We start from the raw sequence: 17,113 nt of genomic DNA, 5'->3' as shown, positions 1-17,113 counted from the left end.
AGCCGGTTAAGTCTCCTAACTGTCCTGAAAACTGCTGAGAGTTACTTTAGCTGTTAGCTCCTCTTCTCAGGCATTGTTAGGCAGTAGCAAAAACTGAAGAAGTCATTTCTGCAAGTTTTTAAGGAGTTTTCAAACTCAATAAAAATGCAGGATTAGAGGATAGAAAAATAATTCCTGTGAGTTAAAACACTTAAAGGAATTCTGTCACATCCCCACACTCACCTGTAGACTGGTCAGACAATGTAACTGCAGAAAGCAGCTGGCAGCAGGGTGACCTGCTAAGCCCCACGGCCTAGTCCCAGCGGAAGATGAGGATGGGTGAGAAGTTGTTGGAGGAGGAAAATCATTTCTTGAAGAAAGTGGAAAGTATAAGCTATACGGTAAGCGTTAACACAATTAGGCCCCAGTGTTGAATAAAGAAAGGAAATGTCACTGACAGATTTAAAAACATTTAATAGTCTTTGTAAATCCAAATGGGACTCTTACACATTATGTGCCACATGAAGCAGGTGATTCTGAGAAGCAGCACTGAGGTATTCTTTATTTTAAATCAAAGGAAACAGGTCTGGATCTAGTTATTTTTACATTTACAAAAAAAATAAATAAAACAAACATTGCTACTGCTTGGCTCTTCTGCTGTAGCTTTAGGTTCTGAATACACTCGAAGGTCTAGAGAAGAGAGTGTTAGATGGCATGTTGAGACTAAGTTAGAGCTGTGCCCGTCATGCAGCATAAGCCTGAGTGAGGCGTGCTGATGTAACAGTTTTACTTCTCCAAAGGTTAACTTTGATAAGAATAACCAATTATATTGGACCCAATTAAAATGGCAATATTCAGCTGTTAACAAGAGTCTACATTTTATTCAATACTGTATTTCCAAACGTAGCTTATGAAAACCAGGGAACCTAATGTAGCACCATTGAAACCATTCCTAATCCTTCATAGTTCTGGTTTTGGCAAAGTGGTGATACCTGAAAGAACGTCAGTCTCAGTTCTATGAATTAAGCTTATTTCAATCACATGTTTGCTTAGGAGGGGAAGAATGCTTATCCGAGATCGGCAGCCAGAAACGATGGGCTCTGTCTATTATTGTTTCAGTTTAAACCCAGAACCAAGCAGTAAGGACAGCAATGTCAAGAACAGCACAGCAAGACACACGGAACTTAGAAAAACCTGGTGCATGTTTGTACAACTACTAACCAATTTAACAATTAAACTTTACAAAGATAAAACATATATTTTTTTTTTGCACTAACTGGTTTTAATACAGCACTAATTTGTCTTTGGGCTTTAATCTTTACACAGGGTAAATATGAAAGTGCTATACTGGAGCTTTCCCCAACTTAAACCACAGGAAAATAGATTTAAAATCATTTTAGAAAGGTATAAATTCCAGTTCTGGCTGACACACCCATTGCTTAATAATGGACTTTTTGAAGGCAATGTCTTTGCTTGAAGCTGATTGTCTAGTTATACAACTTAACAGTTTCCTCTGTATATTAGCTTTGTAATACTCTTAAAACCATTGCCAGCAATAAATGTGAACCAGTACAGGCCAACTCAAACATAAAACATTTGGATGTCATTTCTTAAAGCGATGTCACAGTTTGTTTTCTCAGATTTAAAACCAAACATCAAAAAATGGTATATTTTGAATTTACCCCCCTCAGAGTTAAATGCCTTAAAGGTCATTAAACCCATTTTGTGTCTGACAGTATTTTCGTAACTGTCCTCCAGGGGTGTGTGCTAGACTCTGCCTGTGGGGCTCCAGAGCCACGGTAGTGCTGAAGGAGGTCATTTCCCAGTGTGTGTGAGCAGGAAGGAGCCCCTCAGCTCGGCTTCCCATGTTTAAGCACCACTTTGCTGGACTATGGAGGATCTAAAGATAGCCAACTTTTCAAAGTTTTCAGTGTGCATACATTGATTGTTAAACTATATATATAAGGACATTTATGTATGGATATAAGGATGACTGGCAGCCATTAATAGATATTACTTTGCTAGCATTTCCCCAAATGGGCAAAAACAGGCAACATATGCCCTTGGTTCTGTCATACTGGCCTTTGACTATTGGGGGAACAACCGTATAAAAAGTGCCCATGAATCAGGGAAGGCAACAAGTGACACTAGAAAAGGCTGAGTAGTGCGAGCAGGGCTGAAAGAAGCTAGCTTTTAATGTTCTTTCCTCAAATGAGTTCAGAGCAGGAGGGAAGTACACCCGCACCACCATCGACGTACAATGGACCCCAATGAGCTGTCAGTGGAGAGTCACTGGAGGGTGGGGTGTAGTGACTGCCCCAAACAAGAGCCAGTTCTCCAAGAACAAGATAATGATGCAATAAACTAAATACAGGAAACCAAATCACTAACTAGACAATGTAGAGATACAAATACATGGCCATTTTATGTAAGAAACCCAGAGAACTGCTTTGGGAACAAGTGTTCCCGCAGCCTCTCCTACGTCCTGTAAATACTTACAATGGTGATTGTCGCTTAGCTCAGCACCTCAGTGTTTGCTGGTGGTGGTGATGGAATCTCAACAGTCTTCACAGACTGTACAACTATAACTCAGTTCACTAGGACGTCTTCCTGGGAGAACCCAGGCATCTTACAAAGTCCTGTTGAATACTTGAATGTTTTACAAAGTATTATATCAGAAAAACAAGGAATGTAGTGGTATGACAACGGAAAAAATATGCAAAACAGTCACGTGGAAAAAAAGAATTTTAATTTTTAAATATATAAGTTTGCTTAATTTCTGATGAGCTGTTCAACACTGTTTTAAATATCCTGAATTAGTAACTATGCCAACCAATTTACCTCCAGTGTTTCCACAGGAGACATTAAAATAAGACCAAATTATAGTTTTCTTCAACCAAAGCAGTCTTGTTCTCAGTCCTTTTTGTGCAAAAATATTACAAGAGCAACTCAAATGGGAACGCTGAAATGACATGCCAACATTTCAGGGCACATTTAAAACACTCAATAATTCTTGAAATTACTGTATCCTAAAATATTACTACCAACCGTTTATAGATTAGTTCTGTATATCTACTCAGACAGATGCATATTCCTAGACCTCTGAAAATAAACAGGCTCATTGGTCTCTTTTGGTGTCCACACAATAGGCAAGATAGGTTTACAATAGTGTTTAAATCAAACTACGCAACTACAATCTCCTGACTCCACCACATTCAAAACAGAAGTCCGAGTTTATTTGGCTACCTTGAAATCACTCCCATAAACCTGCTACGGTTCACTGGATCTAAACATTTCTCAGAAATGTGTCATTTATAATTTCACCTAAGTGATGATTAGGGGATCCTTTAAAAATGGTTAATGCCTAAGATACAAACTTTATCTAAATGAATAATTGCAATAAAGTGCTTATTACCTTTCAAAATGATGCTTTTAAACTGTGGTGTGTTGTTCTAAGTGTGCTATTCCTCCCATAAAGGATCCCCAGGCATGAGAGTCTGATCTCACCTGTCTCAGAAAGCAGCAGCACTATCTTTTGGTAGGTAGGCTGACGATAGGCACATTACCCATGCGGATGAGGCTGTACTAGGCTATGGTAAAAGGGGAGGGGATTAGAAAAGTGGGAGGCCTGTGAAGGGTTCCTACTACACTCATAGATATATACAAATATATTAAATATGCTATAAAAATAGTCAACTCTTTTCCTTTGCATTTACTTGAGAAGCTCCTCTTAGAAGAGTATTCACTCAATCCAGACAATCTTAGAAGGTCTCTATGCAATCACTATGAAAATGGCAAGTGCCGTGTTGTGCTGTTTCTTCACCACTGAGAAGTTGCAGTCAGCTCGCTCCTGGCTATGCGCCCTCAGCAATGTTAATATCCAGTGTTTATACTTTCCATCGTGGATTCTGGTTCTAACAACAGGACCACAGGTACTGGAAAGATGAGAGGCTTGAACAACTTTTACACAAATGTTTACCAACAAACCTTTAATCACCAAAGAAACAGAAAAAAGAAATACTAAAAATGCTATCTGTGTTCCACTTAAATTGCCTCAACATAGTGGACACATTTTAAACACAGTAATACCCAAGTGAAAAGAATCTACCTGTGTAGACTAAGGGTCCTTTCTAAGGCTTGAACAAGGCTCATCTCCCTCAACATGATGCCCACATATGGCTGGACTGCCCCAGTGCTCCTAACTTCCAAGAGACTGCTTTAAGGCAAGGACCAACTACACAGCACACAGAATTCAAACACTTGCTGGTTAGCATGGAGTCTTCTATCACAAACTATTCAAAGCACTGGCATCTTTTATTAGTACACGCCTAAGCCCTGTCTAGTGACAGCAGAGCACAGCACTCAATGCTACCCTGACTAGGATTGAGCTTGGGAAGGCCTTAGTGCTCATTTGCAAGCCTGCCCACTGCCACAGTTGCTGTCCTCCCACGCAGCCTCTAAGGTGGAAAAGAGGACTACTTTTCAATATCGAGGCTCTGGTTTGATGGCAGCCTCAAGAGCAGCTTTGTGCTTCCTGTTCTAATCCTGTGTCACCCCATGTAGAAGCAGTCCAGGCAAGGAACCTGCAGCAGGACAACCAGAACCTGTGTGGCCTTTACCCTAACAGTTTCTTAACTAAAAAGCGCTGCCCAGAATCAAAATTTTCAAAAAAACTTGAATCCCCATGAAATAGAGCAGGGGAAGGTAAAGTTTCTAAGAAGCTGAGAAGTGTTTCTATTTGGTATCTTTTCATGATTTAGATTTGGGGTTTCAGTCAGCTTTGGCTACAGAAATGAACAGGCAGAAGAGGAACTTTTGTCAGAATACTGCAGTCTTGTGGGGAGCAGACAGAGACAGTTTGCCATCCAAAGAAACCAAGAGTTAAGGAGCTAAGCGGCAGCTCGTGCACACAACTGCTGTGCAGCCTTGTGGACAGCAACGTCAGCAGCTAGGAGCGCCTTTATCAACTGCGACTCGTAAGCAGGAAGCTGAATGGTGAAGAACAACAGGAATTACATAACTAGCGTGTTGTATCTCCTGTAGCTAAATGCTTATCACTATGCAATGCAAAAAGACAAATGAGGCACAACTCAGATGACATGGAATGGCGTAAGAGAAGAAGGCAATTTGGAAGGGAGAAAAGCAATGTGGGTGCTCTACTTACATGACGTCATCATGTGTGTACACACCTGCATAAACACGTATTCTCACAACTACTCCTGGTGTCCATAAGAATGTCAGCTAGGAGGACTCTGTGATATGTGAGTTACTGACTGGTATCTAGCCACACTTCTTTTGCAGAAGGTAGGTACCAATTTTCTTTGGTTGTTTACTTTTCATCACTGACTTTCTAACTCAGTTGCAGCCAGGTGAACAGGGAAGCAAAGACATAGGATGAGAGTGAGACTGAGGACAGACAGGGACTCTGAGCTCCCGGGCCCTTACCTAGCAACTGTGCCTTGGGTATCTGAACACCTCTTTTAGCAGCCTTAGTATCGCACACTTCACTTTTAGGTCAATTCTCATCTGCCACACTCGACCCCCTTTCTCTGTAGCACTTCATACTCTATTTTCTACAATCTTTTGTCCCATCATTGAAAAATCCATTATTAGTACCATAAAATCTAAAAAAATGCTTTTAAAATGTATGTAGCATTGTTGGAGTTTATTACCTGTAGAGAAGGATATTGCCAAATGAAATCTTAATGTATGTTTAAAAGCCTGTGAGTTACATTATTCTAGTGCTGCGGTGAGGGTTCAAGACAACGTGTCCCCCTCTCTCTGAGCACGCATTTACTGGTGATTCTCCAAAGACTCACTTAGCTTTAAAGGAAGATGCGACCAGGGAATAATTCTGTGGTGCTGTTGGGGTAGTCCAAGAGGCTCAGCCGTCCTCACGGGGACTTGAGAGTGACACTGAGACCACACACTGCTAAAAATGTACTAAGGTTTCAAAACTGCTGCTGAAACCAGACGATGAATTCAAGATGGCGAATTATCACCTGAATTAAAATCAAGGCACTATGGGTTTTTTTCCCCCTCAAATAACCCTGAATCATTTCTGACTAAAAGAAGCATTGAAATTTTTAAGGATAATAAAAAAGATTCCAACAAATCCTAAAAGTTAAAATTCCCACCTCTGAGAATGTTAAAAAAGTGCCTAAAATGTTTTGTGTGCAAACTTTACTCTTATAACTGAAACATTCTTGAAATCACTTTCAGGCTTGTTGAAAACCATTTACATAAATATTCCAACTATGAAATATATCAAAATATGAGATCAAACTCTCAACCAACCATCTAAAATAATAAAGCAGTGCAATTCTCTCAAGCATAATTGAAAAATAATGAAATAAGGGATATTTCTGAATAAATGGAAATGTAGAATAATTTAACCTTAAAAACAATCCATTCCCAGCAGCACATGAACAAACTGTGACATCACAACCAGAGCACGCACAGGAAGACTTGTGCCCTGGAGAAGATCTACAACTCCACAGTGTTGTAAACGAGACGAGACGAGAGCTGTTCTCAGTCTGCACACGGTGGTGAGTCTAATGAATGTACTGGTACCTGTGAGGGAGGGCACGCTGCACACACAAAGCTGCTTTCTCGCCTCCATCCAGACACACGATACATCATCTTACAGCATCTGTACACAGAGAATTCAAACCTGCACAACATTCTCAACGTAATCACGGTTCCATCACTATCGGAACAGGGGGAGGAGTTTGGGGTGGGACTACTAACTACTGGACTATCTTCATGGCATTCGAAGCAAACCCCTGGCAGTGGTGTGTCCTCTATAATATTTGATACAGGCACAGACCCACTTAAAGCTACCAACATTGTTAGTGCTTTTCCGACTCAGTAAAGATCATGGTTGATAGCTTGTTAGCATTTGGCAATATACTCTTTCTATCAAAAAATACCTGGGCAAAGAAACTGTCAGAATTGGCTGTGTCCCTATAACCATTTCCCACTGGCTGGTATATAATGGACTTCTGAAGCGCCGGGCAGCATTTCCCTACCAACTACTCAAGGAACTGGAGCACTCAAGACGACCCTCACAAAACTGTTGAACTTCTGACCGCATGCCATCTGAGCGAGTCTCTCTGGCCATCCCCTTCCTCTCCAGTGTCTGAGGAAGCGTGTGCTACTGTGGCTGGACCTTGGAAGGGTCAGTCAGGCTGTCAGTCCTGTGCCGATGGAGCTGCTGTTGCTGGTGTTGCTGGTGGTGCGAAGGAGGGAAAGTGCTCTGTTGTAGTGGAAAGGCAGCGGAGAGGATGAGCTGTGTCGAAGGATTCCCATGGAGCAACCGAGATGTCTAAAAACAAAAAGGATTATGCAGCGTGGCTCTCTGCCTTCACACTTGTCCGTTCACACTGCCCACACTCCACAGAGACAAGGGCTTTAAACTCTCATTTTGTTTGCTATTCTAAAAACTATTTTTGGAAAACAGAAGCCTTCCCTTGCCTTCTTTCTGAAAGCATAATAAAATTTATTTTTTTAGAGGAATTCTTGATGGGAATTTCATGGTATAAAGTATAATTTGTCTTGAAACAAACCACATATTTTTACTTTATTTCCTACAGGCCCAATTTCTAAGCAGTAAACTAGAGCCCAGCTGTGTCTGGACAGGAAATGAACACTGCCTGTTCAGACCGACAGGACACACAGGTCTGCCTGTTGGTAAGGAATCAAGTCAGGGATTCAGAAAAAGCTTCATCAGAAACAAGCTTCTAATCCCAGCATGTGAGAGACAGAGACAGGAGGATTTGCGAGGACCATCAGTCAACCAACCTAACCTAATAAGTGAACCACGGGTGTCATGAGACCCTTGTAGAGGGCATTTGCTACTTTGTGGCTTCTTCTTTCTTCCACCCTTTTCCACTCTTTCTTCCCTTTCAATCCCCTGAAACTAGAGAGAAAAGGATGGAAGGGAAAGGAAGACCCCTGAATAAAGTCAGGGAATGGGAAGGCAATGGTATCATTGGACCACTTTGTGTGCTGAGTTCCTTGGCAAGTTCACCGTCAGGATCTCTGATTTCTTCTTTCTCCTTTGTGCACAACTACTTAACAAAGTTCAACCAACAGCAACCAACCAAGACCCCACCCCTCAGGGGCCTAGCATTTACAGACCTCTGGAAGTCCCCAGAGTTTCACACAATCACAGAATGCATCTGCAGCTGGTCACGTCACACCCCTGCTAGAGGATGAGGCAAATCACAGTCAGCTACTGTGGACACTGAAGCAGCCTCAGACCCCACAGCCCAGATTCAAGTGAAAACACATTCTTATAATAGTTCTACGTTTTTAAAGAAACCAAAATTCTCACTACAGACCCTGTTTCAAAAAAAACAAGGTAGACCGAGGAACAACATCTGAGGTTGACTACTGGCCTCCATACATTTGCACACAATGTAGAGTCAGACAGTAAGCACGGGTCTTAAGTAGACCTGGGATAACTTGCGCTATTCCTTCTGTAGATGTGTGACTCGGTCAGGCTGCCCACTTCTCTCAGCCTTGGCCTTTTCACTTTGTACAAAGTCAGCACAGCAGTCATGTTTACTAATACTAAAGAAGAAGGAGGACACAGTGGAGGCCGACGTCCTGTGTAGCTGTGGGAGGTAACAGAGTAAAGCAGCGCAAACACGCCCCCGTCACCAGTCCGGACATACTGTGGGCATCGTTCCCATGTCTGACCTTCAAAGTCTCAATTTTATGACTCTTTCTTCCACCCTGTTTTAACTGGCTGTTTGTTAGTCTGTAACTCTGGTATACAAAAAAGAGACCAGCTGAGAGAACCCGAGCACTTTCAAGGAAAATACTTTTGGAAGATAACACACTTGCTACAACATGTCTGAACTGTAGCTAGAGTGGGTGACTGACATCTGGGAGTATGTATGAAGGAAACCTACGCACACAAAGCCAAGGACAGCCTTAAAACATAAGGCAGGAAAATCTGCCAAGGCCCTTTACAACAGTTCTTGATTCGTTACTTGTACAACTCTTAGTAAGACAAAGAGTATGTTTAGGAAAGCACTACATATCTACTATCTTTATGGTTCTTATGTTTGGGGGTATATTTTTGTGGTGGGGGCAGGGAAGGAGAGACTGTTCTTTGTATTAAAAATATTCTTCAACGTTTATTTATTGTGTTTCTGTGTGCACCTGCCAGCGTTCCCCTGTGGAGGTCAGAGGACCATTTGCAGTCAGTTCTCTTCTCCCACCCTGTAGGATCTGGAGGTTGATCTTAGGATGCCAGGGTCAGCAGAAAGCACTTTACTAAGCCACCTCCATGGCCCCAAATGTTCATTCTTTTTAAGGGCCTGTCTTCTTTAACAGATTTAGAACATTGAGACCTTAAGGCATATCACATCTTAAGTTTCTGTTTAATTCCCACAGGATATATATCCATATATATCAAATATATGTTATCTTCACCTAAAGAACAGTCTGTGACTAGTTTTACTATTTGTAGTAATAGCTAACCAGTTATTAACTGCAGTACTTCAGACTTAAGCCCTATGAAAGCTGTGGGTATAACTAGGTAGTATTTAATTCAGCCAGATGGACTCCCAACAGAAACCCACCAGGCTCCCTGGCAGTGGACTATAGAAACTAGTTCTGCTGGTTCTCTGTTGGATCCCATCCAGGTGACTTTCTTCCGGATCCTCCGGATAGGCATTCTGTATGACTTATCCACATGGTATCTGGGTGGTTTTGTCAGGAATACGAATGTCGTATTACATTTGCCAATATTGTGGTCATCAATGCCAGCTAGCTACATACTTTATAGTATATTTAGCAATTTACATGCTTTTTAAAAAAAGGAATGAAGTATGAACTATTATTATGTCCAATATATTCATGAGGTCTGACAACTTTTGAGTGCTATGCCAGAGGTCACATGTATATGGTGAAGCAATGACTCAATTAAGGACATCCTGAGTTTAGAGCTCACATCCTAATGATAACCCATATTGCATCTACACTGGATTTCGCCTCTGACATTAATTTCTAACAAGAAAATTCTAATAAGCTGGCATGGTCGTGCATGCATGCCTGTAATCCCAGCACTCAGCAGGCAGAGGCAGGAGGATCTCTGAGTTCCAGGCCAGGTAGAAACACAACAAAACAATCACAGTCTAATAAAATTTGATCTGAGAAGTCAGGTAACTCCTAGGCCGAAAAGAGGGATCCTTCTTGATGTACCTGCCAATAAGGTAGGTATTGATGTACCAATAAGAGTACAGTTTGATGGTATCTAAGAAGAAAAAATGGTTCTTTTTATTGAATTCTGGAAAATAGGCTCAGTGAGTGACCTGACAGGGGTGGGCAGCAGGTCACTGTCCAGAAGCTCAGATAACTCAGTGTGGCTGGGCAAGACTTCAAAAGCTTTCCAAGACTGAAGAAAAGGCACAACAGTCAATCACACTGTTTTCTGGTTTTTTTTAGATACTTAAATCATACAGTAAGCTTTTAAGAATTTCCCAGATCCTTTACAAACCTATTCATTTAACATCTTATTTGATTATGAAAGAGCCAATCACCTGGAGGGAGGCAGCGTCTCCCTGGGGAGTTACCTGTAAGAACTGTTGTGGTGGCTGGGTCAGCTGAGCTGGCTGCTGAACTGAAGGATGCGGCTGGTCCTGGGAACTCTGCTGTGACTGGGGCTGCGGCTGCGCCTGCTGCGGCTGCTGCTGCTGCTGCTGTTGCTGCTGCTGCTGCTGCTGCTGCTGTTGCTGTGTTACTGACAAGGCCTGTGCCTGCTGCTGTTGTGTGGCAAAGGTAGGATAGGCAGTCACTACCTGACCCATAAGCATGGTACTTGGCACCATGACGGCCCCACAAGCTACAGGAGCAGTCACTAATTTGGTCACAAGTTGCTGACCTTGAGAAAACCTGTGAGAGAAAACAAAATGGAGTCAAATGACAATGCACAACTCAGCCTGCCATCGGAGCATTCATCTCAGATAATCCCCAGTGAAATGGCTCATTATGTTAGGAAAGCATATGCTCTTAGCTTCCGTTTTCAGAGACTGTCCTTGGAGGCTATTGATATAGCTTAGTGGTAGAGAGCACAGCACCAAAACTAATTTTAAAAGACCTTTTTGGGGAGATATCAGTAAAACAAAAAATGTATAATATAATGAGCATATTAGAACAAAAATAGACACAGCCAAAACACAACCTTTAAAAATATTCATACTCAAGATGGGGGCCTTTCATATCACACACAAAACCTCATTGAAATGAGTGAAAGATCCAAACAAATGCAAACACCACACTCTTAGACACGACAGTACCCAGGCTTCATGATACTGGACCTGGCAATGACCTCACCCACAACACCAAAGTACACGGAGTTGCTGACCTTACAAAAAAATCAACAGGACAACAGTAAGTTTAACATGTAAAGAGACATATATGGGGCTCTTACAATCAAACAACATTCAACCCATTTAAAAAAACTGGACAGGGGGTTGGGGATTTAGCTCAGTGGTAGAGTGCTTGCCTAGCAAGCGCAAGGTCCTGGGTTCGGTCCTCAGCTCTGGGGGAAAAAAAAAAAACCAAAAAACCAACAAACAAACAAAAAAACAACAACAAAAAAAACTGGACAGTAGTTAAAACTTTTCTCCAAAAAACTACAGACAACAGACACAAATAAAATCTTCACTAGACCTCATCACTAGAGAACCGAAAATGAAAACAATAGGAAGCCATTGCATACCAATCAGGACATCGATTAATCGACTAGGAAAACGGTTGCCTTGATTTGCTTTCTATGGCTATGATAGGAGGAGGAGGAGGAAAGGGCTTAGACTTCCCAAGTCACAGGGCACTGAGGGAAGCCAAGGCAGGGAAAATGGAGGGAGGAACTGAAGCTGAAATCGGGGAGAGATACTGTTTACTGGTTTGTTCTTCTGGGCTCTCTTGTAAATCCCAGAGCCACCTGACAAGGGACTGCACTGTCACAGTACAGGGCCCTTTCACATGAGTCGTAGGAAATACCTAGACTTGACCCCATAGTCTGGAGGAGGTGTCCTTTCAAGTGGGGTTCTTCCCAGGTAACCAGCTTTTGTCCAGCAGACAGACAACTAAGCCAGACAATCCTGTAACAGTCTCTCAAGGGCCACAGGAAGAGGTCCTGTCTCTGAACACAGCACGGAGCCAAGGCAAAGTAACAGCCGTGCTCAGACACAGAGTGCCAACTTGGCGCACAGCTGCACCTACTCACAGCAGTCAAAAGTCAGAGGCAGGGGTTGGGGATTTAGCTCAGTGGTAGAGCACTTGCCTAGCAAGCACAAGGCCCTGGGTTCGGTCCCCAGCTCCGGAAAAAAAAAGAAAAAAAAAAAAAAAAAAGATTGTAGTAAAAGTCAGAGGCAGCCCCCGGATTCGCAGGCGGGATGGCAGTAAATGCTATCTCTACATACATAAGGAGGAGTCTTTGTCCCTGGAGAGGATCTGATGTGTGAAAAGACAGTTGAGCCCTGAGAAAAGTATGTGAAGTGAAATAAACCTGTTACGAAAAAGTGAGAACTAGGTAGTACGTTTACATGGAGTGACTTCAGGGAGTCAAATTCATATAAACAGGAAATAAAATGGTGTTGCCAAACGCCAACAGGCAGAAAGGTTAAGAACTGTCTAATGAATTTCAGTTTGGTAAGATGAAAAATGTTCTGAAGATGGCTGTGGTGACAGTTGAAACCACACGTGGACGTACTCAAGGCCGCTGACCAGCACACTTTAAAATGGTTAATATAGAATTTTTGTTATATGTTATTTTACCAATTAAAAATTTTAAAAGCAAACTTTTTATAAAATGGCAAGGTACTGAGATGTTGAGTATGAGTTGAACATGCTCATTTACTGCACTGTCAACTAATTCATGACCAAATTAAGTCTACGACAAAATAATGTTAAAACTTATATTTATAAAAAAACTTATATTCAAGGTTTTATTTTATAAATTTAAGAAGAAATGGCACTTCAAGGATAAATCAGAGTGTAATTTATCAACACAGCATATTACCCTTTGTCAGAATTTAGTGAATTTTCCTTTCATTTCTGATGACTTTCCTTGTGTGTACCATTCCTATGAGGTAAGTAAGGTTCATTCCTGATATAATGACAGCAGAACAGACACCACTGCTCCAGACAGAGGTGACAGTACACATATGGACTTTATTATTAATATAGTCCACATGATAAAAGCAATTTATTTATTTAGTTTTGCAGCGACAAAGATTGAACTGTGGGTTACCTGCACTCTACCACTGAGTCACATTCCCAGTCTTTTAAAAATGTGTATCAAGTTCATGTCAGACCTTAAAATTTAAATTTTATAGAATATAAACTTCAGGACCAAATGCATGGGTTCGAAAGAAAAATAAACAAACCAAAGAAATAAACCATCAAAATTTCTAAAACAAGTTCAAAGAAACAACAGGTACAGGATACTAAGACACAGATGAACTAAGGTTCGATTTCTCTGCAACGATGAACACCCACCCCACCCACTCCCCGACCAATAAATGCAAAACATAATCCAGCCATTTCTGGCACCAAATACATTCTTTAATATACACTGATTTACCTCCCATGGCCATACAGTCATTTGTCTGCTACAATGACTCTCTGAACTCTGCACAGAAGCTCAAACCATGTTTTCTGATAACAGGCCAACAAGCTCTTCCACAAAGCTTTTCCTGACCATGCTTTCATTTGCTTGCTTCAACCCACAAAACTCATCTCCTCTCCTAGAAAGTCCACCAAATATTTGTGAGCTAGTTATCCTTTTATTTTTATTAATCTTTTATTTCCTGTGAAAAAAAAGGAGCCCTTAAATGTTTGCTGAAATACGTTTCCTCCCCCACAAAATGTATTTACAAATGATTGCTAAAATACATCCTCCAAAATTCATGTCAGTCCTTCTCTCAGGCTTTAAAACCATCTTCTGGTTGGGAGAGTACATCATAGCAGCATGCATACCTAGCATGCAGAAGGCTCTGGGCCCAATCACCAGAAGCAAACAAACAAGCAGACCAAAATCAAACACAAATAAAAGTCAGCCCATGGAGGGCATTCCCATGTGTATCCAGGAAACTTCCCCAACAAGGTGACTGGACTTTTTAAGGTGAGTGAGGTGAGCTCCATTGCCTATATAAAATCCTGTAGCTTCCTTGGTCTGAACAACTATTGTTATTTTAAAAAGTCATATTGCTCAAGAAAACTGAGAAATATCTAAGCAGCAGCATACTTGTGAAGGAACATGAACTATTTCATATCATGTACTTAAGACCACAGAGATCTTATAGTTTATAAAAAGCTTCCCACCTGGGGACCCATCCCATATGCAGACACCAAGCTCAATCACTACTGCTGATGCCAAGCAGTGCTTGCTGACAGGAGCCTGATATAGCTGTCTCCTGAGGCTCTGCCAGAGCATGACAAATACAGAGGCAGATTCTTGCAGCCAACCATTGGACTGCAATGGAGGAGTCAGGGGAAGGACTGAAGGAGCTGAAGTAGTTTGAAACCTCATAGGAAGAACAACAATATCAACCAAGCAGACCCCCAGAGCTCCCAGGGACTAAAGCACCAACCAAAGAGCACACATGGAGGGACCCATGGCCCCAGTTGCATATGCAGCAGAGGATGGCCTTGTTGTGCATCAATGGGAGGAGAGGCCCTTGGTCCTGTGAAGGCTCGATGCCCCAAAGTAGGGGAAGCCAGTGCGGAAGGTGGGAGTGGGTGGGTGGGAGTGGGAACATCCTCATAGAGGCAGGAGGAGGGGGAGGGGGGATGGGAGAGGGGGAAACAGGATAACATTTAAAATGTAAATACATAAAAAATTTTAAAAAGCTTCCCAGTAAACTGTAATTGTGCAAAAAATTATTTTAATTCACCTATTCAGATTTCTCACTCAAGACCCAGATACCTTTTCTCTTTAATAGACACATCTATTTAGGCATCTAAACTGTCTAAGCTTTGAAAACACAGGCTCATAGTCACCCTCTGCCATAGCACTTGACCAAACTGTTAAAAACATACAATTTCTCATCTGAGACATGGAGAGATACAGGATGATACTAATATATAGTTTAAACATTTTGAGCAGAAAGATAAGCTATCCTATTGCTGCTCTCTTAACATCTTCACTAAAAGGACCCAAGGCACACTTGTACAGAGCCTGTAAAAGCTGTGTGTGACAGTGCACTACAACTGTGGCTTCTTTATCTGACAGCCCAGTTTGGAATGAAAAATAAAATTTAATGTTACTCTGCTGTCTTTAATAATAGATAAGGCATTTATTTCAAATTTAAAAAACTGTCTATAGTAAGCAACCAACTAAAATTTTACAGCAAAAAATAAAATTGTTGGTTTTGGAAAAAAGCATAAAACTAAGGACTGAACTGAGGGGACCTACCCATGCTAGGCAAGTTCTCTATTCCTAGGTTAAATAGCCATCCCCTAAACATACATTTTCATTTATTTGTTTTTATGATTTTCTTTTACTGTGTCTGCCACATCCATGCAGGCCTGGAGGAGACAAGAAGAGGCCATGAAACCCCACAGAGCTGGAGGTGGGGACTGAACTCCTCTTTCTAGAAGAACTTCATGTGCTCTTAAGTGCAGAGGCATCCCTTCAGACCATACAGGGCTTTCTAAAAATATCTATTTTATTTGTTTTATGTACGTGAGTGCACTGAGGCTGTCTTCAGACACACTAGAGGTCACTGGATCCCATTACAGATGGTTGTGAGCCACCATGTGGGTGCTGGGAATTGAACTCAGGACCTCTGGAACAGCAGTCAGTGCTCTTAACCACTGAGCCATCTTTCCAGTCCTAGGTTTTTAATCAATCAATTTAACCTGGAAATAATAAATGAAGTATGACAATTACCTTATCTGTCTGTCCTGAGTGAACGTGGTGACTGTAGCACTCTGGGTGCTGTTCTGCGGCATACTGGATGGAATCGGGACCATGCTCCCAGCTGCAGGCTGAGAGATCACCATCGTATTGTACAGTGGGGCTGTCAGAGTGCTCGGCGTCTGGTTTGGAAGAGACGTTGGCTGACTGTGTCCACTCATTACACTCTGTTGACTCTGCTAGAAAATATTTTATGGAGATTATCTAAGTTACAGGAGACCATGCTTCTACTAGCCACCATCCAATAATGGTGACAGAACAGAAAAGGACTAGCAAAATCTATTATTCTGAGAGAAACCCAGACTGACTTGTAGTAGCTGGCTTAGTCTGGATGCTGTGATGGCATGTAAACCAGGACTTTAAAAGAAGCATGCTCTTCACAAGGAAGTAAAACTATCCACACAAGTTGCTGGTTAAAAGCAGGTCAGTCGGTCACACACTCGTGTTGTTCAGATGTAGTCACAGATACACAGTAATGAGTTTCCAGAAACCTAGAGTGTGAGGAAACTGCCTGTGCTTCCCCAACAGTCTGTCTATTCAGTTCGTTTGCCACTCATGCTCTTTGGTAAGTCAAAGACTTTATATACGGGAAGTCTGCACATTATAAAAGCTTGGCACAATTACTAAACTAGGCCTAAACATTTTATAAAATTATTAAATATAAAAATATTTAACAGTAACATTTTCTACAAAATATTTTAATGATCAATAGTTTATGCTCTAACTTTTATTAAAATTTAGACGCTGATACACTGCAGCCTTTTTTAACCAGGTATTTGAGTCAATTACCTGAGTTGATGTACTTTGTAAAGTCTGCTGCTGGATCATGTGCTGGCCTGTGCTGACATGGCCAGCATTCACCCCACTCTGAATCTGGTTAACAGGGACAACTTGGCCTTGCATATTTATAGGTGTGAGTTGCTGGATATTGGAATTTCCAGAGGAAAGTTGAACAGAACCAAAATTCAGTCCAGGGTTTGATTGCTGCAAAAACATCTTTGAAAATAAAGACTACATTTTAATGAAATTTCTTTGGCAGGTAAGAAGGCTCAACAGGAAAAAAAAAAAAAACTAAAAAAGAAGGCTTAGTAGGTACAAGTATTTGTTGCACAAGTCTGACAGTCTGAGTTTGGTTCCTGGATCCCATAGCGAAAGAACAGATTCCCCAAAGTTTTCTTCTGACCGCCACATATA

At 41.5% G+C, this 17,113-nt stretch overlaps 1 protein-coding gene across 33 annotated transcripts in view; it reads right to left on the bottom strand.

The window, feature by feature from the left end:
* Positions 1 to 433: 433 nt before the first annotated feature.
* Positions 434 to 17,113, bottom strand: part of Clock (clock circadian regulator) — an 84,126-nt gene continuing 67,446 nt past the window's right edge. For 27 of the 33 annotated variants that reach the window (XM_063273557.1, XM_039092380.2, XM_039092373.2 and 24 more), the window contains 4 exons: positions 16,709 to 16,915; positions 15,893 to 16,098; positions 10,569 to 10,887; positions 434 to 7,306 (listed from right to left, as the gene is read on the bottom strand). In XM_063273557.1, coding sequence (XP_063129627.1) covers positions 7,136 to 7,306; positions 10,569 to 10,887; positions 15,893 to 16,098; positions 16,709 to 16,915 — 903 coding nt within the window. In that variant the 3' untranslated portion in view covers positions 434 to 7,135. The remainder of the gene's footprint in view (positions 7,307 to 10,568; positions 10,888 to 15,892; positions 16,099 to 16,708; positions 16,916 to 17,113) is intronic. The other 6 variants (XM_063273562.1, XM_063273569.1, XM_039092383.2 and 3 more) reach the window with 1 other exon arrangement.

This window comes from Rattus norvegicus, chromosome 14 (assembly GCF_036323735.1).
Source record: "Rattus norvegicus strain BN/NHsdMcwi chromosome 14, GRCr8, whole genome shotgun sequence".
Taxonomy (NCBI): Eukaryota; Metazoa; Chordata; class Mammalia; order Rodentia; family Muridae; genus Rattus; species Rattus norvegicus.
This window is presented reverse-complemented; position numbering and strand designations above follow the sequence as displayed.